Source organism: Conger conger, chromosome 1 (genome assembly GCF_963514075.1).
Source record: "Conger conger chromosome 1, fConCon1.1, whole genome shotgun sequence".
Taxonomy (NCBI): domain Eukaryota; kingdom Metazoa; phylum Chordata; class Actinopteri; order Anguilliformes; family Congridae; genus Conger; species Conger conger.
This window is the reverse complement of record NC_083760.1, coordinates 65,964,390-65,990,524: the sequence shown is the minus strand read 5'-3', so window position 1 is coordinate 65,990,524 and position 26,135 is coordinate 65,964,390. Positions and strand designations below refer to the sequence as shown.

At 40.9% G+C, this 26,135-nt stretch overlaps 1 protein-coding gene across 4 annotated transcripts; it reads left to right on the top strand.

The window, feature by feature from the left end:
• Positions 1-874: 874 nt before the first annotated feature.
• Positions 875-23,569, top strand: LOC133136874 (carboxypeptidase Q-like). Of its 4 annotated transcripts, XM_061254705.1 has the most exons (10): positions 875-967; positions 1,134-1,205; positions 1,432-1,480; positions 1,747-2,182; positions 3,491-3,698; positions 4,785-4,992; positions 14,782-14,893; positions 19,405-19,496; positions 19,715-19,916; positions 23,168-23,569. In XM_061254705.1, exons 4-10 carry the CDS (start codon positions 1,774-1,776, stop codon positions 23,326-23,328), a joined length of 1,392 nt encoding a protein of 463 aa, XP_061110689.1. In that variant the 5' UTR covers positions 875-967; positions 1,134-1,205; positions 1,432-1,480; positions 1,747-1,773; the 3' UTR covers positions 23,329-23,569. The 4 variants fall into 4 exon arrangements, with proteins under 4 accessions (XP_061110689.1, XP_061110698.1, XP_061110717.1 ...); XM_061254714.1 differs by lacking the exon at positions 1,432-1,480; XM_061254722.1 differs by lacking the exon at positions 1,134-1,205 and having other exon boundaries at positions 904-967.
• Positions 23,570-26,135: the final 2,566 nt, after the last annotated feature.

Below are 26,135 nucleotides of genomic sequence, written 5' to 3'. Positions count from 1 at the left end.
GCCTTTTGCCCTCCCAGAGGACAGACAGGATCCTTGACCTGAATTGCTTCAGTAAATGTCTAAATTAATTCTGTGAAATGTGGATCTTTCACAAGGTTCTTGCAAGGAAACAGTCAGACATTATTTTCTATCCAGTGAGATGGCTACCCATACTATTACTGATCTGCCACCATGTTTAACAGTTGGCAACAAGCATTGTGGGTTGACGTTTTCCTCCAAGGTCTTTCTCCAAATGTATTTCTGTCAAGGTGTAGGAAAAAGAGCAAAATACCTCTTATCAGACCATATTACCTTTTCTCATTGCTGAGAGACTTCTCAGATGATTTTGTACTACTTACAGCAGAATAAGAGTCTTTGTATCAGCCTTGGATACATAAGTGCCCCTGCAATTAATACCAGCTTTGTGAAACTTATGGTGTACAGTTTTAATGGGACCTTGTGTATTGATGAAACGAATGTATTGATAAAATTCTGTGGTAATTTAGAGGTTATTTGTTTAACAACTATTCCGTAAAATGTCAATTTTCTCTATGGGTGAGGTTGAACTTGTTCCCCTTGGCACATGTCCTTAAACACTTAAACACTGCTCTCAGAGACAAAGCTGCACAAATTCCCATGTTAGTAGAATAGAATATGGTGCCAATTTTATAGACCATCACATTGGTCATATACTGTAAGTCACTTCCTGTGCCAAGGAAAAAATTAAATTAAAGTTATTTCAACTGTGCTGCGGTTATGCATACTCGTATCTTAAAATCACTTGTAAATGGTTATGGTTGAGCTTGTGTGGGAGGAGGTGCTGTATGAAAATAGACAAAGGTCAGGCATTCTGTGTTGACAGAGGAGCTTATCAGAAAGGAGTATTGATAGTCCAGGCAGGAGGGCAGAATGACCCAGATCAATGAGTTGAGCAGGCCAGTGAGGGATCAAGTGAGTCTTCAGAAAACAGACAGCAGAACATCACCTGGTATGTGTTACTGGAACTGCCAAGCACCCACTGCAGATATGCATAGTCATGGTGATGTTTTAATGATTTGTGATGTATTAATTCTCATAATTTTCCATTCAGTGTTTGTGAAGACAATCATTTTGAAATGTACATTGTGTAATTGTATTTTTTTTTTCTGTCCAAGCCATAAGGTAGAGGTTTTATAATCTGAATGTGCAGATTTTCATTGAGCGGTGAGCTCTCTTAAAGACATTGGGTGAGTTTTGTGCCTGCTAGATTGAAAGTCAACTCAATGTTGTCCTATGGGATGCATGTCTTATGCATTCCCTACTGTAGCTATTGGTGTTCACTTATGACAGTTATGAGTGATCTGCAGTTAGTGGGTTTGTGATCCCAAGATCCCAGTTATTGGTGACCACTGCTTTTTACTGTAAGAACCATAGTTATTGGTGACTAGTGCTCTTTCTCCTTCAAAACTACAGAAGCTACAGAAGTACTGGAAATTGTCTACTGCACACTCATATCCTTCAGGTGAGTCTATGTCCTGCCTCGACTGTTAAGTGGAAGGGACAGGCTTCCTATCAGGCTATTTTCCATTATCTAATTGGAAAAACAATTCATAAACAGAGTTCCAGAATGATTACAGCAAGGTATTAATTAAATATTGCCTAATGTTTCATTGTGCATTGACATGCAATTGATTCTATTGGAACTGCTGCAATGCATTGGCACAGGAAAACTGTAGTAGAGTAGCAGACCGTTGACAATGCTGACCTTCTGATGCTTGCTACTTAAAGGTCCCTTGTGGCATCTGTAAGGGCAGAATGGATGTCCTTAGTCTTCTCTGCTTCTTGATTGGATTTTCCTCAAATAGCTGTACACCTCACCATGCTGGGGAAAAATGGGAGGTGGAAGAAATTAGCAGGTATGCAGAGGTGGCTCAGAAAATCATTGACCTGGCCGTGTACGGTGATGCCAGGAACCGCAGTTATGAGAAGCTGGCCAGATTCACAGATACAGTTGGACACCGTCTCAGTGGTTCCAAAAATCTGGAGCAAGCCATTGAGTACATGTACAAAGCCCTGAAACAGGATGGGCTGGACAATGTCCACCTGGAGCCAGTGAAGATCCCGCACTGGGTCCGTGGAAAGGAGAGTGCGCTGATGGTAAAGCCACGGCACCACCCGTTAGCCATCCTGGGGCTGGGGAGCAGTGTTGGCACACCTAGAGAAGGTAAAAATGTAAAATCTAAATGTGGGCATAAATGTGTACTGTTGTTGAGAGCATGAGCTAGCTCCCATGATGCATAAACAGGTCATCTATATGAGTTTAAGACAAGGGCAATAACACTAAACTCAAAAGAACCCTATCCACTTTCCCCCCTTGTGGTTGAGCCGTTGATGTCTTAAATTATTGTCGTGTTCATATTTATAGAATACAAAAAAACGTGACATAATAAAACTGCAAACCGGCAATGCCAGATTCTCTGCCACCGAGAATAGCAGTTTAGACGCTCATTTTAAATGTGATGTAGGTTGGTTAGAAAGCATTTGAGTGAGTCGTCAAGCTTTTTGGATACTTGCATGCTTTATAAAAACATACTCTCATATATGTGAATAAAACATATAACATAATTTCTGATCATTCATGTCTGGACAAAAGGTTATGCAGATGTTTTGTATTTGTAGAGATTTGGGGACACTTGGAGACATCTGGGTGCAGGTTTGGGAAAACTCATGTGGAATTTTTTTCAATATTTTTGCCAATTTCTGTAAACTAGTTGACTTCAAGTTTGTGCACAAATGTAACATAGTTATGGTTTGGTCCTTGACTTAGAAATTGGGATATTCAGTGCTAAACTATAAAAACATGTTTGGCAATGTTTTATTTTATTTTATTTTTTTTGTGTACACTGTACGCACATGCTCTGACATAAATTATTCCTGAATGGTACAAGCCTCTTCTTTCATTTAAACCTACAACCATTTGTGTGCAGTAAATGGTTTTTCAGATATTGACACATTTATGGAACTATTACAAAGTAGGTGGAATTGGTTAATGTCAAGCAGGCATTATATCACTCTGGTAAGTGTATTCTATTCCTTAAAAGAAAAAACAGACCGTGATGGCTAATTTTAGCTCTGATGAGGCACCAAAACTTAGGACCACTCATTAAATGCATATTGGAAGTGATATATCCTAAATGATATATCCTAAATGATTCACACCCTTGGTGAGCTGAAAGAAGGCTGTTCAAAAGAAACAGTAAAAGTAATGAGCTATATTGCATGCCAAAAATATGAAAATGTGCATCTTGCCCCCACAGAGAGCTCACCACATATACGCATTAAATAAATTAGATAGGGTGATTGGATGCTTGAAAGAGCCAGATTGTATTTGTGGCCAGTCCACTGAGAATCTGTTGGTGGTCAGTGGGATGTGGGATCTTTAATTCTCACGCTCACAAAAACATTTCTACAAATGAATGAGGTTTTTTGGTTGTGATCAGGTTATGTTTGTGGTATTTGGGCTCCTCTCCAGGTATTGAGGCAGAGGTTCTGGTGGTTGAGTCATTTGAGGAGCTGAAGCAACGAGCCAGTGAAGCAAGAGGGAAGATTGTGGTGTACAACCAGCCCTTTGTCAGCTATGGGGAGACTGCAAAGTACAGGTCCTCTGGAGCATCAGAGGCAGCCAAAGTCGGAGCTCTTGCTTCCCTCATTCGCTCTGTCACCCCATTCTCCATCAACAGGTCTGGAACACAACAATATTACACATTTGGCATTGTCATATCTTATTGTTTTTGATCATCTAAATTTGACTGTCTAACTTCAGCAAGCCGGCATTAGTAGTACTAACCGTAGCCTCGGATTCTAAAATGATACATTCATATTCCGGCTAATTTTTCCACACTAGGCTTTTTTAATATGGTGCACAATCCAAGAACACACATCCAAGATTGTAGAGACACCTCTTCTGAGTCTCATGCATTAGGTGTGAAAAGGACTGACATTAGCTTTGCATATCAAGCCCAAATGCCAGGTTTCAAAATCACATGCATTTCATGAGACAAATTGTGTCATTCACCTCTAATCCACCTCCCCACACACCCCACTTGAGAACTGTGCCTCTTGCATCACAGTTGGCTTTTAAATCCAGAAATCAATGTGGATATGCTGCTGGCTGTATCGCTATATATATCGCTTTCAGTCACCGTGGCCCTCAAAGATAAGGGCAGATCCCCAGCCAGTTTTGGTTTAGCCAGAAACTAGCTTTTCCCCACATTTGTAACTGTCATATTATTATGAATACTAAGTTTGAACTGCCTTTTTATGTTTATTCACCAGTAGAGTAGATGTGTTACTGTACCATACAGAAATTAAATAAAAATTACATTGTTGCTTTTTTTCCCCTAAGGTGCATCAGCCTATATTTGCATGTACTGTACGTCTGCCTTTTTTGTTACCTAGCTGTGCTTAACTTCTCACTGAAATTCAGGTGAATTCATTGAAAAATATGCTAGCTGTACTTTGAATCTTTTAGGAAATAACTGTCAATTATCGGTCTGATAACACCTGATAACCTTTTGCTCCACTGCCTCACACTTGGCTCAGTGGCATGAGTATGGCTAGGAGGGAGGCTGAAAACCAGCATTAGCCATGTAGCCCTGAATGAAGTCAGTGGCCATTTTAGATAAACCATTAGCCCCAGCTTGAGTTCCGGAGGTGGAAAATAACCAGGTCATCTAGACCCTGTGACCCAAGCAGACCAGTTTAATGTGTCATATCCTGTCACATGACCACTTACTGCAGATATTCTGTATTTCCTTGCTCTTCAGCCCCCACACTGGGTGGCAACACTATGAAGAAGGTGTGCGTCAAATCCCCACTGCATGCATTACGGTGGAGGATGCTCAGCTGTTGGCCCGGATGGTAAACAGGGGGGAGAAGATTGTGATCCACCTAACCATGAGTGCTCAGAGCCTGCCAGATGCTGATTCCTTCAACACTGTAGCAGAGATAACCGGAAGCAAATACCCAGAACAGGTACTGCATGGGTGTGTGGCAATGGTATAGGTTCAAGGGGCACATGCAATCACACTAAACAATACAGTAATTACAAAGAAGTTCCTTAACAACAATTTCAGTTAGTTACTCCATTAGTTTTGCAGAAGGCCATCTCCCTCTACTTTGTTGTGTGAACAATGTAATCATAGCAGGACTGCCTGTAGCCTGTAGCGTAGTGGTTAAGGTAAATGACTGGGACACGCAAGGTTGGTGGTTTTAATCCCGGTGTAGCCACAATAAGATCCGCACAGCCGTTGGGCCCTTGAGCAAGGCCCTTAACCCTGCACTGCTCCAGGGGAGGATTGTCTCCTGCTTAGTCTAATCAACTGTCCGTTGCTCTGGATAAGAGCGTCTGCCAAATGCCAATTATGTAATGTAATGTAATGACTGGTAGCCAGACCTTATTTAGGAATATAATTCACTGTACCTTCCTACTGTATATTTCCTCCAATATTATAGACTAGTCAATTTGGTTATTTACACTTTTACACATTTTCACGCATAACAGTCTCTCGAGTTTTCAGAGAATGGTGTGAAAAACAAAAGACATCCAGTGAGCAGAGTTTTTAATGAGAGAGGTCATAGGTCGGTAGGTTTTGGTGGCTGTACAGGTATGTAGCTGTAATGTACAGTATGTAGGTGTATGTGGTAGCGGTGTAAGGTATGTGTACAGTAGTTATAGGTAGAGGTGTAATTATTAGTGGGGTAGGATATACTGCATAATGTGGGTCATTTTAATACATGGCATTGGTATAGAAGCACAGGCAGTCAAAGAATGACGTAATACACCAGCTATACTACAAATAGTACACAAACTGTACATGAGACTACAATGAGAAAGGTTCTACATTATTTTATTCCTCTGGGCCTTATTTGACAGAAAGCCATGGTGGAGGATCAACAGCTAAAGGAAGTCACAGTGGTAGCATGTATGGTGCATATTCTGTTGTTGCTTAGCTTTATCACATTCAGATGTTTGGTAGGTTGAGCAGTTGATTGACACTGTGGACAAAGTCAGAGGAAGGGCGTTAGGGAGGCCAGTCCCCAGCATCTTGAGAGCCAATTAGGTAGTGGGCTCTGTTGGTCTGCTGTGTGTGGGGGTGGGTAATTTGCTGAGTTTGACAGGCTAGAGCTGTGAGGAGATTGGAGTCCTGCACTGGAGCCACCAAATTAGCCCCTTATTAGAGGGACGTCCTGCAATGTGAGGATTACCTTTCATCTCACTGGAGTAAGACTGCCTTTGCAGGTTATTGCAGATTTAGAGTGGGTGTTAGGTCTCCCATGTCTGTGAAAAGTTTGCAAAAATGCAGAAAAACCTCTGAACAACATCGCAGGAAAACTATTAAATTCAATAGTTTCTTCAGAACCCCAAACCAAAACCTATAACCATGTGCGCACTGTAGGTACATTCTTGAAAATTCTGAGAAAGCTTTTTTCTGTGCTTAGTTCACTCCATCTAAATCCAAATAAATATTTGAGATCACTTGTTAAAAAATGTTAAAAAATAAACAAATTCAATGTCACAGCTAGGGTAAGGTTATCACAACCTTCAAGCAAGGTCAGACTGGTCGGCTAGATGATTTACAGAACATGGCAGCAGGCAGGTTTTTAGTTTGTGGGCTGCCCTTGTGCAAATATTGAAGTCAACAGAATCAAATGCATAAATCAATCAATTTATAAATTCATCTATTTTTCTTCAGTGTTCACAAACAGTTATTTGCTTTGTATAAAATGTAATTTTCAGGCTGTTAACAAGGGCTGCACAGCCACTAAGAAATAACTACATTCATTTACACTGCTGATGAAATACATAGATCTTCCTGTGTCAGTGCAGTTACATATAAAAAGACGTAGCCACATACATCTTTGTAAAGTTATACTGTGGTATGTGGAAATGATCTCACTGTGATAGGACTGAAAATTAGGAAGATGGACGATGCTATTTTGTCTTGTTCTTCTTTTTTTTTTTTCATTTCCCCTTTCCATTCTGGGGTCACATGGAAGAATTTTTGTGTCAAAGTGAATTTGCAATATATAAATGTATTTGCTTTCTAGACTGGGCCTCATGCAAGAACATTTTAGTATTCTGTAAATGAGTTCCTTCGGACAGATGGCCAATGGATTTAACAAGAACGAGGGACAACTGATACCAGATTGGGTAGACAGCAGTTCATTAATTTGGAACAAAACATAATAATAAACATAAAAACTCTTTCTTTTTTCTCTTAAACAGTCCACTAAAATACATTTCTGAAAGCATTTGAGATGAGAAATAAGATACTAGGCGGCACGGAGGGTGCAGTGGGTAGCACTGTCGCCTCACAGCAAGGTCCTGGGTTTGAATCTCCATCGGCCGGGGCCTCTCTGTGAGGAGTTTGCATGTTCTCCCCGTGTTTGCGTGGGTTTCCTCTGGGTACTCCGGTTTCCTCCCACAGTCCAAAGATATGCAGGTTAGGCTGATTGGAGAGTCTAAATTGCCCATAGGTATGAGTGTGTGAGTGAATGGTGTGTGTGCCCTGTGATGGACTGGCGTCCTGTCCAGGGTTTATTCCTGCCTTTCGCCCAATGTATGCTGGGAGAGGCTCCAGCCCCCCTGCGACCCTGTTCAGGATAAGCGGGTTAGGATACTGAATGTATGAATGAATTAGTTGCTGATTCTTGATTGATATTTGATCTTCAATGCCTAGTTTGAATATTTGAGTTGTGTGTGCCAGGTGAGCTGCACTCTTGTTTACATACAGTCAGGTCCATAAATATTGGGACATCGACACAATTCTCATCTTTTTGGCTCTATACACCACCACAATGGATTTGAAATGAAACGAACAAGATGTGCTTTAACTACAGACTTTCAGCTTTAATTTGAGGGTATTTACATCCAAATGAGGTGAACGGTGTAGGAATTACAACAGTTTGTATATGTGCCTCCCACTTTTTAAGGGACCAAAAGTAATGGGACAAACTAACAATCAAACTTTCACTTTTTAATACTTGGTTGCAAATCCTTTGCAGTCAATTACAGCCTGAAGTCTGGAACGCATGGACATCACCAGACGCTGGGTTTCATCCCTGGTGATGCTCTGCCAGGCCTCTACTGCAACTGTCTTCTGTTCCTGCTTGTTCTTGGGGCATTTTCCCTTCAGTTTTGTCTTCAGCAAGTGAAATGCATGTTCAATCGGATTCAGGTCAGGTGATTGACTTGGCCATTGCATAACATTCCACTTCTTTGCCTTAAAAAACTCTTTGGTTGCTTTTGCAGTATGCTTTGGGTCATTGTCCATCTGCACTGTGAAGCGCCTTCCAATGAGTTCTGAAGCATTTGGCTGAATATGAGCAGATAATATTGCCCGAAACACTTCAGAATTCATCCTGCTGCTTTTGTCAGCAGTCACATCATCAATAAATACAAGGGAACCAGTTCCATTGACAGCCATACATGCCCACGCCATGACACTACCACCACCATGCTTCACTGATGAGGTGGTATGTTTTGGATCATGAGCAGTTCCTTTCCTTCTCCATACTCTTCTCTTCCCATCATTCTGGTACAAGTTGATCTTTGTCTCATCTGTCCATAGGATGTTGTTCCAGAACTGTAAAGGCTTTTTTAGATTGAGAGTTGTTTGGCAAACTCTAATCTGGTCTTCCTGTTTTTGAGGCTCACCAATGGTTTATATCTTGTGGTGAACCCTCTGTATTCACTCTGGTGAAGTCTTCTCTTGATTGTTGACTTTGACACACATACACCTACCTCCTGGAGAGTGTTCTTGATCTGGCCAACTGTTGTGAAGGGGTTTTTCTTCACCAGGGAAAGAATTCTTCTTTCAACCACCACAGTTGTTTTCCGTGGTCTTCTGGGTCTCTTGGTGTTGCTGAGCTCACCGGTGCGTTCTTTCTTTTTAAGAATGTTCCAAACAGTTGATTTGGCCACGCCTAATGTTTTTGCTATCTCTCTGATGGGTTTGTTTTGATTTTTCAGCCTAATGATGACTTGCTTCACTGATAGTGACAGAGAAAATTGGTGAATGCGCTAGTTCTCTTAAATCACTTGTTTTAATTTATTTAAACATTTTATGAAATCTCTTTGCATGAGTGTAAACCCTTATGCAATATTAATTGACACAGCTGGGTTAATTTAGCTGAAACATATGGGTTTCACCCAAACAAGCAAATTGTAAAGTGCAATAAGCTCATCTTAATAAAGGAAACGTGCTGCCTTTCAACTGAATTGGTGATGTTACAAATCAGTAACATTACATTACATTAATGGCATTTGGCAGACGCTCTTATCCAGAGCGACGTACAGTTGAGTTTTAGACTAAGCAAGAGACGATCCTCCCCTGGAGCAATGCAGGGTTAAGGGCCTTGCTCACGGGCCCAACAGCTGTGCGGATCTGTGCGGCTACACCGGGATTAGAACCACCGACCTTGCCTGTCCCAGTTATTTACCTTAACCACTACGCTACAGACCACTCCTGTAACACTTTCTGTGAATGGTGCTTCATAATGGCTTTATAACGCTTCATGAGCAATCCATTCTATCTTCATGAATGGGGGCGGCCTGTAGTGCAGAGGTTAGGGTAAATCACTGGGACACGCAAGGTTGGTGGTTCTAATCCCGGTGTTGCCACAATAAGATCTGCGCAGCTGTTGGGCCCTTGAGCAAGGCCCTTAACCCTGCATTGCTCCTGGGGAGGATTGTCTCCTGCTTAGTCTAATCAACTGTACATTGGTCTAGATAAGACCATCTGCTAAATGCCATTAATGTAATGTAATGGTATGAAGTGCTCATGAATGGGCCTTCATAGAAAGAGTATTCTAGAAATGCTGTAACATAGCTTCTGTCCATATTTTAAAGGAGATCCCTAATGTTCACAACAAAGGGTATATACTTACAAAGGCACCCTCTGCACCGTATACAGTATTGTTATGACTGTGTATGTGCACAGCTTTAATGGCTTTTTTGAATTGTACCCCAGTTTATTTGAGAAATCGTATTTGTCTGGTTTCAGGCCACCAGTGGTAGGTAGCATCATAAAAATAGAAAGGCTGTTTCCTCTCTTTAATGCTTCCTGAGAGAAAACAGGGCTGTTGTGATGTAATACAGGCAGACACCTGCCTGCTCCTGCCTGCACTCTGACAGAACACAGCAGACTGCAATGGCAAGACATAAAGGCTTTGCGTAACCATATACTTCAGCCAATTTGTATGTGTGGGATGTCCTAAGGTTGTCAGATATTTCTGCCTGCATGGAAACACGTTTCCATGTGTGATAACACTTTCTCCCACATATGCATGCACACAGTATATGAGCACACGCAACATAACACATACAGGGAACACACAGAAGCATACTCTGATGTAAGTCGTATATTTATACTTTCACTCAATGGTTGGTGGGCTCTCAAGGCTGGTTTTGGTATTTTGGCACGCATTTATTTATATGACGTATTTTTCCGTGGTTGAGCTGTGTGGGATTAGGAAGATGTACTGTAATGGTAAATCCACAAATAATTCCAATAAAAAGCACTGCATGCATTTTATTGCAGGTATGCATGATTATATGCAGTTTCATTGGTGTGACATGCCTCATTTTTGTTTTGGTATGACAGTTGTGTACGTAGTACATGATATTTAAAACTCACATGTATTTCTGAGTTGTTCTTGCCGGTTATCTAGCAAAATGATTCTTTCAGTTACCACTTACAGGGTTGTTATGATGGGGATGTAGTAGGATATTGGAATTGGATAATATTATACAAATTCTGACATAGCAGACTGTATCAGTGGAAATGTTGAACTTTGTGACATTGAGTGTGGTGTGGAAGACATCATACTAAGGAAATGAAATTCAGAAAGTGAACCTTTGCACATCATCCTGTTTGCCAGTCTTATTTTTCTTTTTGCCTATTTTGTATCTCCTATTGAACAATGCTCAAGCACCATGTTTTGCACTCACACAAGAAGCATTGTAGTAATGTGGGTACTCTGATGTGCCTATGAGACAGTTACTGAGACCACGTTATGTTACTTTTTTACCACATTATGAGCCACACTTGTTACAGAACGGTGCATCTAAGTAGCTATGTGAACAAAATGCAGCAATTACTCTAAGAACCCTGGCCAACATAAGCCCACGTTAGACCTACCCCAATTGGATGAAGCCAGCTGCGTCCCACAGAATCCAATCCATGATTTGTTGACTGCATAGCCCAGCGAGACAGCTCAACTATTGGTATCTAGGCTAATTATTTTCAAGTAGAAATCATTGCTCTCTGTTAACAGAATTCCCAGCTAATTTAATGCCTTGCTATGTTTTATAAAGCAATAATATGCATTTGTGATTGCAGTATAAAGATTTAATTGACTCTATTACAGTGATTTTAATGGATCGATAAGTAATAGAAATAGCATCAGTATATTACAGCTACTGAACATTTCAACAGCAGTGCATTGGATAGGGAATAACACTTCTATCAAATAGTGTAGGGTCAGAATTCAGATAGGGTATTACTGTTTTAGGGCGGCACGGATGGTGCAGTGGGTAGCACTGCCGCCTCACAGCAAGGAAGTCCTGGGTTCGAATCCCCGTCGGCCGGGGCCTCTCTGTGTGGAGTTTGCATGTTCTCCCCGTGTCTGCGTGGGTTTCCTCCGGGTACTCCGGTTTCCTCCCACAGTCCAAAGACATGCACGTTAGGCTGATTGGAGAGTCTAAATTGCCCGTAGGTATGAGTGTGTGAGTGAATGGTGTGTGTGCCCTGCGATGGACTGGCGACCTGTCCAGGGTGTATTCCTGCCTTTCGCCAAATGTATGCTGGGATAGGCTCCAGCCCCCCTGCGACCCTGATCAGGATAAGCGGGTTCAGATAATGGATGGATGGATGGATGGATGGATGGATGGTATTACGGTATGAAGTGTTTTTACACCCAGGGAGGAAAGACCCCTTCATAATGTCAACACCCTTAGTTGGACTAGTGGCTTAGACACTTTCTGTGGCTTAAACACTTGATCAGCAACAACTATACAACAGTGAAAACACAATTGCTAATATCTTTATGATAAGTAGGCATCCAGTGGCAGTGAATTATGGCTTTTGCTACTGGCTAGATAAACTTCAGCAGATCCATTTTTCTGGTGTAGATTGTATCATGTTAGTGATCATGAATAGTTTTTTGTGGTGTGAATCATTTTTTATTGCTTTTTTTATTTCATTCTCGCTAATTCCCAAGTGTATTCTTTGTTCATTTTAGGAATGGCTCACACCTCATGTTCTCGATATGTGTATCTGAATTCTGTGTATTTATATGAGGTGAGAGGATATAGATGTTATTGTTTATGTAGACTCTGTGTCTGAAATGGAATTTCGTCAGGAAACCCAGAGAAGTTATATCAGTTCCATATAGGTATCGGGTATGCCACGACAACCTAAGACTTAGGGAATAGTATACCTGCCATCAGAACATTATAATTTCTATGTAATACAACTCAATGGAGAAGAATTTAATGCAACAAAAGCACATACTGCCTCAATAAAATGATCTTTCTCAAGAGTAATTTCAGATTTTAGTGCTCAAAGAGAACCTTTAGAACACAGAAATGAGAAGCACAAGACCATATGAATCAGCTGCTTCAGTCATCTGTTGCACAGTCATCTCTGTCATGGAGCAGGAAACAGCACCAAAATTAGCATCCAGATTCATGACCTCATTTCCTGTGTGTGTGTGTGTGTAGACAGCACTAGCTTAACCATTGCTCTCTCAAAGCAGATGGTAAAACCTTTGCCATTAGTCTTATTATTTTGCTACCCTTACTTAGACATATTAAAGAGTGCCTCAGCTGAGTTTTTTTCATTGTGAGAATCAATGTTTTTAACAAAATACAATCAGTGATGCAAGATCTTGAGACCTGACTTATGATGCCTATTGATTTTGTTCTTTGCTTTCTGTAGATATTTTCTTTTTTGCTTCCCTTGGAATCACCCTAATATAATAAAAGGTATTTTTCTCCACTTTTTTTCAGTGTTTTCTTTCTTGCTCATAGTATTAAGGTCCCTCTGCTGAATCGTATAATCCTGTCAGACAGAATTGTCTGTGACATTAATCAGACACAGATAATAAGCCAGGCTGAGAAAGAATATGTCAGTGACAGAGCCAGTGGGAGTGTGGCTTTGAACGGTTGAGGACACAGCAGTCTACTCTGGGGACATTTCTGAAAACAACAGGTTTATCTACTCGGACAGCATTTTGGCTTTTTTTGTTGAGCTGCCAGTTCTCCACATCGCTGAATCCTACATGAGAGATTGAATTCCTTTAGGCTTTGCTTTTTTTGTTTATATTGAGGGTCGCTCAACATAAAAGAGCTCTGCTGCTACGGGGCAGGCAGCCTGCTAAACGACCCACGCTGTTTTCCACCAGATTTTAATCTGAAGGTACAGCAGCCACAATCGGCAGTCTTTATAGGTTCATTTGTGAAGATTTAAATAATCTTTGTCAAACATTGGCGAATAACTTCGCAATGAGACACTGTCTCATAGACTGGACAATACTGTGAATCCCACCCTTTTGGTGGTGGCACTACAGTCAATTTTCCATTGCCCCTCGGTACTCCTAGCTACAGTCAGAAATTCAACAGAAAGTATTTATTTCTTGGCCTTGGGGCACATAACTTTATCAGGAAATAGTGCTTTTGTTTCATGTGCTACCAAACAGTTCATTAGTGGCTTTTTAAATATCATATTATTTTATTTTTTAAGCAGGCTGTATTCTACTTTTACGTTTACCTTCATTCAAGCTGCAGGGTACTACGGAAAAGGCATTATTATAATTTTGCTATAGAAATTATCAGTAGCCAATTTTTTCCAGTTCTTTTTTAAGTTAAAAAACTAAAATTAAAGTTTATTTCGATGTAATCTTTCAAGTAAATTTGAGAATCTTACTGTTGTTTTTCTTTTTAAAATTTGGGGAGAAAGATAATAATATGCCAACATATGCGTGTCTTAGGCTGTACGCTTTCCCTCATCTGCAAAATGTGGAGGGAAAGAGGCTTCTAGAAGGACAGATGTGTAGTCTTGCAGCGGGAGGGCCTTGCAGCCGCGGCATGTGGGAAAACACCTTGTACAGCAAACATTCCTGGCTGGGAGGGCACTCAATCCAAGAGAGAGGAGAGGAGGGGGTGGGGTGGAGACGAGCACTGGACATGGACATGACGTTCCTCACAGTTAGGTGAGAGCACAGAGGGTCACAGCTCAGTGTGCCAGCGTAGGGAAACCCGCTTCCCCATGTGGTTGCTGTGTTTTAGTTTGAGTTTTATACTGAACGGTCAGTGTTTGGATTAGAGGTTGGAAAGCTGAAGCCCAGGTGCACCTTCTGAAAACCTTAGTCTGCAGCTTTAAGCAAGAAAAACGGCCCATTTCTGAAAGGCTGTATGGGTGGCATATTACTGGCCCCCATACAAGAGGTCCAAGCTGCACTAGTGGAATCATCATTTATACATTGTAATCAAGCCAACACCTCATTTTAAGACTGATTCATGAGGTATTTTACAGGTAGTAAAAGTGTCTTGTTTTCATCATTGTAAGTTAGAATATGGTTGTCAGCCTTGTTCAAGACTTGGGACATGAACAGCTGGAAAGGATTTTATCTAGTCAACAGTAGATAGATAGAAGGTAATCGATGGAACAACATACACGGTAATGATTTTCCTGTGGGTAAAAGGTGAATTTATGTGCTACTGAATATGGACTCACCAGTGCTCAAACCTTCACTCAGGTGGTTCTGATCAGTGGGCACCTGGACAGCTGGGATGTGGGTCAGGGTGCCATGGATGATGGAGGGGGTGTTGCCATCTCCTGGGAGGCCTTATCTCTGCTGAAGGACCTGGGTGAGTCAAAGCTGCATGTCATTACAGAGCAACAAACAGGAGCTCCCACGTTTATTTATTAGCCCATAGGAATTTAGTGGGCTAGTACAATGGCATACTGATTGCTGGGACTTTCAATCATTTTCATATGTTTCTTTGTGTCCAATGCAACACAGAAAAAACATATATTGTAGACTTTCTACAGCAGTGGATAGTGAATTTATACTCCTGTTTTTTTTCCTCAAATGTAATTACCATATTTGTATTGTGTCATGAATGAATTTACATCAGTGAAAATACATATAACATTTTTTATATCTCCTCAATATAGTAGCTAGTGTGTGCATCCTGTGACATATGTAGCCAGGCAACTGTTTTTTCATCTGACAACTACTGCACCAGGTAGGCCTTCTGTACCGGCAACAGATGGCAGCTCGCTGAAAAGGAGCTGTATCATTCAGAAAACCATGAAAGAAAAAAGATATATTTTTTATTACTAAAATCCTGATCACCACTGGTTTCAGTATTGGTTATTTACTTAACTGCAATATGACATCCCTTTTAAATTTATGAACCTTTCAGTCTTTGGATGACTTCCATTCCCGATGTGTTTGTACTGTATTTCTGCTTGTACTTTGATATATTGTAGTACAGATTGTACTGTATTGTAATGAAGCCAGTTTCTCGGAAATCTGGAAAGCGAAATGGAAACAGAGAATTTGATGTGGTGCCTTTCATTTTTTATTATGATTTTTTTATTTTGTGACCATACTGAATATTTTGGGTTTGTTTGTTTTCAATCACGATTCTGAAGGTCATTCATATTGCCATGAGACGCATCAGTACACAAACCTCCAGCTCATATTCTTGGAGCTAATTGGAGCCGTACTGTTGCACTGGACTTAATCGAGTGTTTCCTTTTGCCAACGAAGTTGGGGAAAAAATAGGAAGCATGTGACAACGAACTGGAGACAGTTTTGTTTTTAGGGGAAATTGTCTGACTATTGCTACAGTGCAGGCAGCCTCCTGACCAGTGACCCCTTCATATCTCTGCCCTATCGGTTCATTTCTCTGCCCTATCGGTTCATTCCTCTCTCTCTCTCCTGTATTGTGCCTCAGGGATGTTGTCAGCAGAAGGGAGATGACCGTGTAGCTCAGGGTTGGGATTAATTTGGAAGATATTGATGAGGGTCGATGCGATATACAGTATGGAACATACTAATTGGGTTGCATGAGGAGTGTCAAACTGTGAATGTCCTGTTCATTCCTGTTGAATAAACTCAATTGACTTTGACCTGAATGGCAGAGAAAACAACCCTTAAGCCACTGGGCTTCAGAGTGCATGGATTTTGGCTAGATGCTGGACTCATGAATAGAATCTCCAAAAAATGATTTTAATATAAAGTAACAAAAAGAAATTCCAGGCAGGGTCTGGTTTCTCCTGCCTTTTCATCTTATAGTGCCTTTGGCAATAGGGACAATAAGCACTATAAATAAGAACAGGAGCACTGTCCTTTAGTCCCATTAACTCATAAGATATGAGTTACTGTAGACCCTGGCCCCTCTACCCACACCCACACACACACATACACACACCCGCAGACACACACACACACACACACATACACACAGACACACACACCCGCAGACACATACAGACACACACACACACACACACACAGACACACAGACACAGTCACACACACACACACACACACACACACACACACACATAAACACACACAGTCTCACACACACAAAAACACATACACACACCACACGTCGACAGACTGGGAATGACACAATTGTTATATTTGAATAGTGGTAAATTTGAGATGCAAATTTGTCAGACACTGTCATTAATTAAGGATTCCATTCCCTGATTCCCTGAAGGATGACAGGCAAGCGAGTGCAATTGTTCTTGTTTCTGTCCCTTTATCTGTGACAAACATGTTGCCCACATTATTGTAGACTTAAAGCAGAAGCCTAGGGGCTGATATCTGAACAAAAGCGTCAACCTTTCTGTGGGAGAGTGGGAGGGCGTGATTGAGCAGGAGATGCACACTGTGATGCTTCTCTTGGTAAGAGCTAGGGCTCCATGACAGGCACATTTTAATGTATTTTCCTCTGCCTTCTCCTTTAAACATTGAACGAAGTACAGTGTGAGCTGAGGTGCTCAACCTCAGACCACTTTCGTAAATATTCAGTCATTTAAATTAATAGAATTTGAGATGTGAGTCAAATCAGCAACCTTCCATATGTAAGTCATCTGAATCAAATAAATAAATAATTTGTGAACAAAATGTAATACTGAGCCATGTACACTGAGTGACCACTTTATTAGGTAGATCTGTACGGCAGCTTGTTAATGCAAATATTTAATCAGCCAATCATGTAGCAGCAACTAAATGCATAAAAGCATGCATACGTCAAGAGGCTCAGCTGTTTCTCAGCCTAAATGACAGAATGGCGAAGAAATGTGATCTAAGTTACTTTGACCGTGGAATGATTGTTGGTGCCAGATAGGGTGGTTTGAATATCTCAGAAACTGTTGATCTCCTGGGATTTTCATGCACAGCAGTCTGTGAGAAACAAAAAACATCCAGTGAGCAGCAGTTCTGCGGGCAGACACATGTTGTTAATGGGAGACGTCAGAGATATTTTCCTTTCTGCTGTCTTATGTCATGATGAAGACTACTTTAACAAGTCAATAGACAACTTTCCGGAGCATTTCCGGTGTATTTCTGCATTCGGGCCTCGGTGGGTATTGCACTTCCGGTTGAAGTGTAGCGTCGTGTAGTTACCGAGAGAAAGTTGTTGTTACCCCCGTGTTTTCATTTTTGTATAACGTTTGTATAACTAAAATGCGAGTGAAATGGGAACATTCACCTCCTACTTCTCTATCAAGGGAAGGTACTGCGTCTATCCCACACCCGTATACAGTACACACTTGGGAGGATAATATGTCTAAATGGCCCAACATCACATACAGCAAGATTTGTTCCTACTTCGTGGACTCAATGGCGGTAGACGGCAACGCTATGGAAAATCTAAAAAGCTCAGAAGCCTACCAATATCTCCACAGCAACAAAGTTGGTTGTGTACTAACATACAAACACGACAGCTTTGTGTATTTGAAGGCAAATGTCGAACCCAGCCAGTGTCTCAACAATTCCTGGCACAATGCGTGGGTGGTGGTAACAGAGGCAGGAGACGTGGAGACTGCGGGCTGCAGTTGTGTAGCTGGACCTTCTGGAACTTCTGTAGCTAACAATCAAATTATCTACCGTTAGGCTATACTGTTATTGATTAGTATAATTGTGGGTGACAGGGGGATTATTAGCCCCGAAGAAGGCACAGACAGCTCTGGTCGGACACTGATGGGAGATTTTATTTAAGTAGTCTTTGAACGTGCAGACAGTTCCGGGGCTTGTCAGTCTCAGTCAGATCGCTCCGTTTCTCTGCCTGCATCTCCTGCTGCTTTCCCGGTTCTCCCCGTCCACTGACGCGCGTCGGCTCCCGCCCGTCAGTTACTGTCAGTCAGAAGCAAAGAGACACGTCAGCCATGCAACATATATCCACTTCTTCATTCCCACTCAGTCTAATCTAAGTCAGCTAACAACGCCCCCTGCCTGCCACAATGAGGTTGGTCATAATCAGAATATCAGAATCAAGTTCATTGGCAGGTAGGTTTTTACACGTACTGGGAATTTGCTGTGGTCAGTTGGTGCATAACACTGCTGGATAGACACGTTGTCTATTCAGCAGTGTTATGCACCAACTGACCACAGCAAATTCCTAGTAGGCTATCTGGCATTGGAGTTGTTTCTGATTCTCTAGGGTTTCTGGCAATAGCCAGCCAGCTGGGCTAACGATAGTAGCTAGTAGTAACGATAGTAGAGACAACATCTCTGTTGAAGCTACTGTCTAGGTAACCAGCATTAAACCAGGCAACGTTACAAAACTAACATGACTAACATGACTTAACCACCAAACTAGCCAGCTAGCTCAACACAAAACTAACATGACAAAACTAACATGACTTAACCACAAATCTAGCCAGCTACCTCAACACAAAAATAACATGACTAACATGACTTAACCACAAATCTAGCCAGCTAGCTCAACACAAAAATAACATGACTAACATGACTTAACCACAAATCTAGCCAGCTAGCTCAACACAAAACTAACATGACTTAACCACAAATCTAGCCAGCTAGCTCAATTTAATTTACCCTCTGATTCAAGCTCAATCTGGCAGCCGGTGGTTCGCTCCAGTTTGCGTCTCTTTCTCTGGGGAGGGCGGTCGTATCCCAACCACAGTTCAGGGAATGGGTTTTCTTTGGTTGGCTTTTTATCAACAAAGTGATGGGAACCGGAAGTTAAATACCCACCTCCCACACAAAAAACAAACATGGCAGCGCCCTAGATTTGGGCGCGTAAACTCGTCTATACAGAAATAAAATGCATATTGTTGGTTCATGCGAATTCAGATACTGTTTGTCCACATGTACTTGACTGCTCTCTAGGGCTTCGTCCAAAGAGGACCGTGCGGGCAGTGTTGTGGTCTGCAGAGGAGCAAGGAGGTGTCGGAGCCCAACAGTACTACAACCGTCACAAGGCAGGCTAACCCCTCCATATGTCACTCAGCACTAACTGGGTTGTTCAGAACAGTCTTTTTAAAGCCCAATGAATACATTTCAATGAAGCAAACTTAATACATGTAGTATATTTAGTTGTAGTCTTTGAGTAAGTTGCTATTAGGGAGTGCAACTTGTATTCACAAGCCTATATGTATGTCTGCCATGCTGCTAACCTCTTGGTTCCTCGCCCCTGCAGGCAAACATCTCCAACTTTGACCTGGTGATGGAGTCAGACCTGGGCACCTTCAGACCTCTGGGGATGCAGTTCTCGGGGAAGGCAGAGGCCAGGAGGATTATGGGACAGGTTATGAAGCTGCTAAAGCCCATAAATGCCACGGAATTGGAGGAGCCAGCAGAAGGCACAGATATCAATATGTGGATGGATGCAGGGGTGCCAGGTGAGTCTTTAAATCTGTCCAAGATGTACTTTGTTAACATCGTCACTTCCATGGAAAGGAGTTCCTCTGCCTTCTCACTGTATAAATAGCTCCTTTTTTGTGTCCTTCCCTAATCATCTTTGCCATAGCTCTTACTCAGGCTTCCTGTCCACATGTCATCATCACATGTCATGGGTTTCAGTTATGTTCCATCTGTCCTGTTTAAGCGGAACATTTTCAGAACTTTTTCCTCTGATCCAATGCTTTTCCAGCCTGTCATGAACCACTAACATGCAAGCTGACACATTGACAGCAGAAGCTCAGATTGCATCAGTGTTGGTTTGGAGGAGATTTCTTTGGCAAAAAATAAAAACTGTCCATGCGGTATATTAACTGCGGTACAGCTATTTTTCTGAAATTCTCATTTTAACTTAGATAAATTCCTTTAGTAACAAACCCATTTCAAATGGCTATATATATATATATATATATATATATATATATATATATATATATATATATATTTCCTTTATCATTAATTTAGCTCTTATTTCACATACAGTGGGCTCCCTTTTTTATTTGCACCCTTAGTAAAAATTGAGAAAAAAGCTGCAACATTGATAATGATAAATATTTTCTGTTCAAACATAGAGGAAAACTATATACTCTCTTGTTTCAATGTTTTTTATTTAGTAATCTCATTTTTTTCTGAAAACTGCAATTGTTGGCACCCCTAACAGTTATTGTAAATAAAATCAAACAAAGTGAAATTCGCAAAACAATTTTACTTTAATTTATATTGTGTCATTCCATCACTTACTGTTTCAATAGATGAGGTAATATATAAAATGCATTTGTCAACCATCAGCATGGGAAAAGCCGAAGAATTGTCAATTTATAAGACACAGATGGTAATTGACAATCACAAGTTGGGTAATGGTACAAAAACATACAAAAACGGTCAAACATAACACTTAGCACAGATTGGTTGTGTCTTGGGGTCACCAAGTCTAAATAAAAAAACATACAATGGCACCTCCATGACAGCCCTTACTGAGAACAATAAACAAAACCAAGATCTTGAGTTTGCCAAACCTAATTTGAATTATGACTGGAAGAGAGTGCTATGGTCAGATGAGAGCAAAATTTTACTTTTGGCCATACGCGCCATCAAAATGTTTGGCGGCAAAATGGCATGCATACAAGGAGAAGCACCTCATACCTACTGTCAAATATGGCGATGGGTTATTGATGTTTTGGAGATGTTTTACTGCCAGTGGTCCAGGAGCGCCATTTAAGATCAATAGCACAATTAAATGAACACTAGGAAATCTTGGCAGAAAATCAGGTTGCCTCTGCTATTGGACGTAGGTAGATTGTCAAGCATACATCAAAATCCACACAGAAATGGTTAAGTAAAAACAACAGCCACGTTCTGCAATGGCTATCTCAGTCTCCAGACTTAAATCCCATGAAAAACCTGTGGTCTCAACTGAAGAGGGGGGTATCCCAAGGATATCAATGATTCTGAAAGGTTCTACAAATGTGTTTTCTGCAAAATACAAAGGTTCTGCAAATGTATTTCCTAACCTTATCACAAATTATAGGAAAGGTATTGAGCCCACTCTATTTTCCATTCATACAACTGAATGCAATCATTGAAGCAATTCAAGTCGAACATCTTCATCAAGGATACAGCAGATGTGAGATGAAAACCTTATGGTCGCAAACCAAGTTCTCTGGCCACCATTTCACGCAGCTGTCCATATGATATTTTCCCCTAGATGTTCCCCTAGGCACTACATAACAGGGCAGAGTCCTGATTATTGCTGGTTTGGTTTATTTTGTGATCATATCATGTACAAAATGACTAATTCCCCCGCACATTATCTACTCAAGGCAAGGCCCATGGAAAGTTCTGCAGGACAGTGCAGCACAGATTGTAACGATTATAACACATTGACTGTTCCCTTACATTCTGTTCTGTATCAGCATGCACAGATTTCCTACATCAGAATAGCTAGCACATGTGCGTCTGTGGTATTAAAAGGCTCTGCTGACAAAATGAAATCACCATGGCAGTGCATCAGACAGTGCTGATGCCAGGAGTAGTTTGGTTATCTGAAGAAAGTTGTCTGCTTGCAGGTTTATGTGGGCTAAAGACATGGAAGTTCTTTCTTCTGATAAAAATTACCAAGAAGTGAAACTGCTGATGAGAAGTGAAAATATCTTTATAAATAGAAAGAATTTCATGATCCCTGTCTGAGTGGACATATTTTACTTGAAAAGGGAAGAAAACAGACAGGCAAACAAATGTTGCATTCATGAAACCCAGGAACAATGCTTCCTCAAAGGACATAATCCTTTGGTCTAGTGCTGGCTGAAGGAATCACATATGTTAAACTGTTTCCTCAAAAGTTCTAGAAACTAGAGCCATTTATCATTATATTATAATGCAATTCTTCTTTGTAGGTGCCTTGATCTAGCAACTTACAAATGTTACATTTAAGATACTGTATTTATTCATACCCATTTATACATCTGGGTGTTGAACTCATTAATTATTAAAAGTGACTCACTGTAGTTTCTGATGTTTGAGGTGTCCAAGATTGGGAGCAAAGATTTAGATTGTCAAACCTCTACAGCAATTGTGCATACAGAATGGATATGTGATTAAAGCATTTGTCACATGTCTTTATTTGATTTTTAAAACAATATTATTCATGTAATTAATTATTATAATTGAATACATAATAATGTATGAGATATGGACTAGCAATATCATAATAACATATGTTTCAGACTATACAGTAGCTTGGGATGAGAGTAAGCCAGCACTGCAGAATATACGGGGAGAGTGAGTTTAATATGGTAGGCATGCAGAATACATCACCAGGGCCAAGTTATACAGAGATCAAGAACAAAAAATTCATACAGTGCTTTTGTTTTCACCAGGAATATGCTGGTGGAAATTTCAACACATACTGTTCGGTCTGGAAGCGGGGGATAGCGCACTGCCCTAACGCCAACCAGATGTGCAGCTATACGGCTATCCACTTTTATACTCCAGAGATCCACAGAAACAGTTTAAAACATTGCATATGAATTTGTCTGATAATGGTCATTTTTAAATCAAACTTATTAACATTTATTTGTCCCTTTTCCCTGTATTTCTTACAGTAGATGAGGTACGCTCCAAATATTCAGTAGGAAAACAATTTTTTGTACACACACACACATGGATTAACCTCTCTGGATGTTGTTCCCTATAGGTGCCAGCCTACTCAATGATAACAGTAAATACTTCTGGTTCCACCACACTCATGGGGACACCATCTCTGTTCAGGACCCGGAGGAGATGAACCTGTGTTCAGCTGTGTGGGCTGTTGTGTCTTACGTCATTGCTGACTTAGACGAGATGTTGCCGAGATAGTACTGGCCAGGCCTGTCTGTCACTGACTACAGCATTACAGTCCCGAACAGTCCTGCAGGGCATTCAAACAGGAGTGTGTTGAATCTAGTACATTACATTTGGGTTCCCTTACCTTATAAACTGTGAATTCTCCATTATTATTCTCAGAAGCAGAAGTTTTTCATGTTTGCATGTCAGTAATCTGTGAGCAATGAAAACCAAATAAAAATGTGATGTTGTTATTGCTTTTTAATAATAATAATCATCATATTCATCTTCTTCATCAGAAACTAAATTGTCACTGTCCCAATACTTTTAATTTGTGTATATGATACATTAGATATACCATATACATTTCTTTACATCGTTTCTGCACATTCGTGGTTTAAAGATATGCATACATAAATACCTCATTCGCAGCAAAGTCATTTTTACTTCCTCCATACTTACAGCAAGAATGTTAAATCCGGCATCTCATTCCATGTGTATGCAGTCATACTAGGCACATTAAGCTGCATACCTCACTATGATTATATCAATTAAATCAATACACAGGACAGGAAGTGATCCATTATTCCTTTCTCCCATTTCCTTGTGTTCACAGATGAAAATACATGTTTTATGCCAGGTTTAGGCCACGAGAGGAAGAGGTGCATTGTGTAGTTTCAGAAAGCTGGAGGAAGTTGAAAAGAAAATATCCTGTTTCAGCTTGAATAATTATATCTGAAAAAACAATATGTGTATATACCAATGCATTCATACTGCAGTGTATTATGCTGACATGACAAGGGGGGGGACAAGCATAATATTATTGGTGCATTTTGCATGAGGTATCCTGTTCGAAACATGTCTAGGTTTCCTGAAGAGAGCATAAAGTATAGTTACAGAAAAATATAGAGGACAAGCTGTACATCCCATATTAGCTTCAGTGGCTTTTCTTTCTTGCAATTTTTGAATGCCGAAAAGAGGGGAGAAAATTGTGCAAATGGACCTCAAGGGAACTGTAGCTGTCAGAGAAGCATGATTAATTTTTAAAAATAAGAGCGAAATGGCTGTGCTTCAATAGGCAAACTGGCTACATTCCCTAGGAATGGGATGAAAAAAAATCTCACTTGCATGTAGGAGGGTTGGACGTAGACAATGTTCTCTCACTTGATGCAGGAATGATTCAACATATCACTCGTAATAACACTCCCCTATCATAACTGTCAGACTCTGACGTCTTCACTAGTTATCACATAGTCCTGTGGAGAGCTGAGCATTGTGCTTGCACGAACGTGTTAAAGATAGAGAGCGAGAGAGAGATGTAATGAACTATAGCCTATTACAGTATATATGTGTCTAGCATCTTAAAATGCAAAGGTGTATTTCATAAATGTCCAATACTGACCAAAAGAAGATGCAGTGAATGAAGCCACAGGTGACAAAGGCTTGTCGCAAATTTATAAATAGGTCAACATTGGCAGTGTTAAAATCATCAAAAAATCTGTATTATTTCAATGAATCTAGTATATTCAATGTACAAAACGAATCAAAAACGAATGATTATCCTATGTCACACTCAGTTCCGACTCAGTTGAAGTCACATGTACTTAATAATATTGCATGCAACCATTGTCCATGATTTTATTAAGTAAATCCAATGATTCATTTTATGAGTGCATGTATTCCAATAGGCGGCACGGATGGTGCCGTGGGTAGCACTGCCGCCTCACAGCAAGGAGGTCCTGGGTTCGAATCCCCGTCGACCGGGGCCTCTCTGTGCGGAGTTTGCATGTTCTCCCTGTGTCTGCGTGGGTTTCCTCCGGGTACTCCGGTTTCCTCCCACAGTCCAAAGACATGCAGGTTAGGCTGATTGGAGAGTCTAAATTGCCCATAGGTATGAGTGTGTGAGTGAATGGTGTGTGTGCCCTGTGATGGACTGGTGACCTGTCCACGGTGTTTTCCTGCCTTTCACCCAATGTATGCTGGGATCCCAGAGTACCCAAAGTACTGTGATTTGAACCCAGAACAACCCACCCCCCTCCCCCCATCAATTAGGACACCCCTGCTCTGTCCAGTTGTTTAGCACCTTACCAATCTCTGGGCTTACTTTTCTTTAGTATTAAAAAGTAAGTAGTATACTGTACAGGGTAACTGCAGTAGGCAATATTTAGGGTGTGAAACAGAACTGGAATATGACTAGGTTATACCGATAACATCCACACTTAAGTCCATGCAACGTTATATGATAACATTCTGAAATGTAGCACAAAATGTTGTTACCGCAAGGCTTTCAAAATATGACACCAGTATTCAGGTGCCTTCATTGTGAGGAATGGGTATTATGTGAGCACAGAGTAGATTCCTGTGGCTGTTCCGTTTACTTGAGCTTCTTGGCTCACTGTTCTGTTGTTTCACCCCTGGCAAAACACACAGGAAAACGACAGGAAGAAGGCCCACGGTAAAACTTCATTTTAAATCACTATCTTTTTGTGACCTGGACACTGGCCCACCAAAGTCTGACTGTGTACTGCGGAACTCCACCTGGAGCAACACAGCTCCAGGCCTCTGTTACAGCATACAGTACATGAATCAGTGAGAGCCATCTTAAGATCTTTCCCTTAATAAATCCCAGTGGTTGTAAGATCATGAGCATTCTTGTGTTCTTCCCAAACACAATGACTCAACAGAACAGCAGCTTAGAGGCAGTGACATGTACCCTCAATGATGTTTTCATGGATTCAGAGCTCAGTTCAACAGCACAGAGCTAGGTAACAATAAAATGCCCAACAATACATCCTTACCAGCCTAAAATGCATTCAATTTAATTATGCATTTACTGTGTT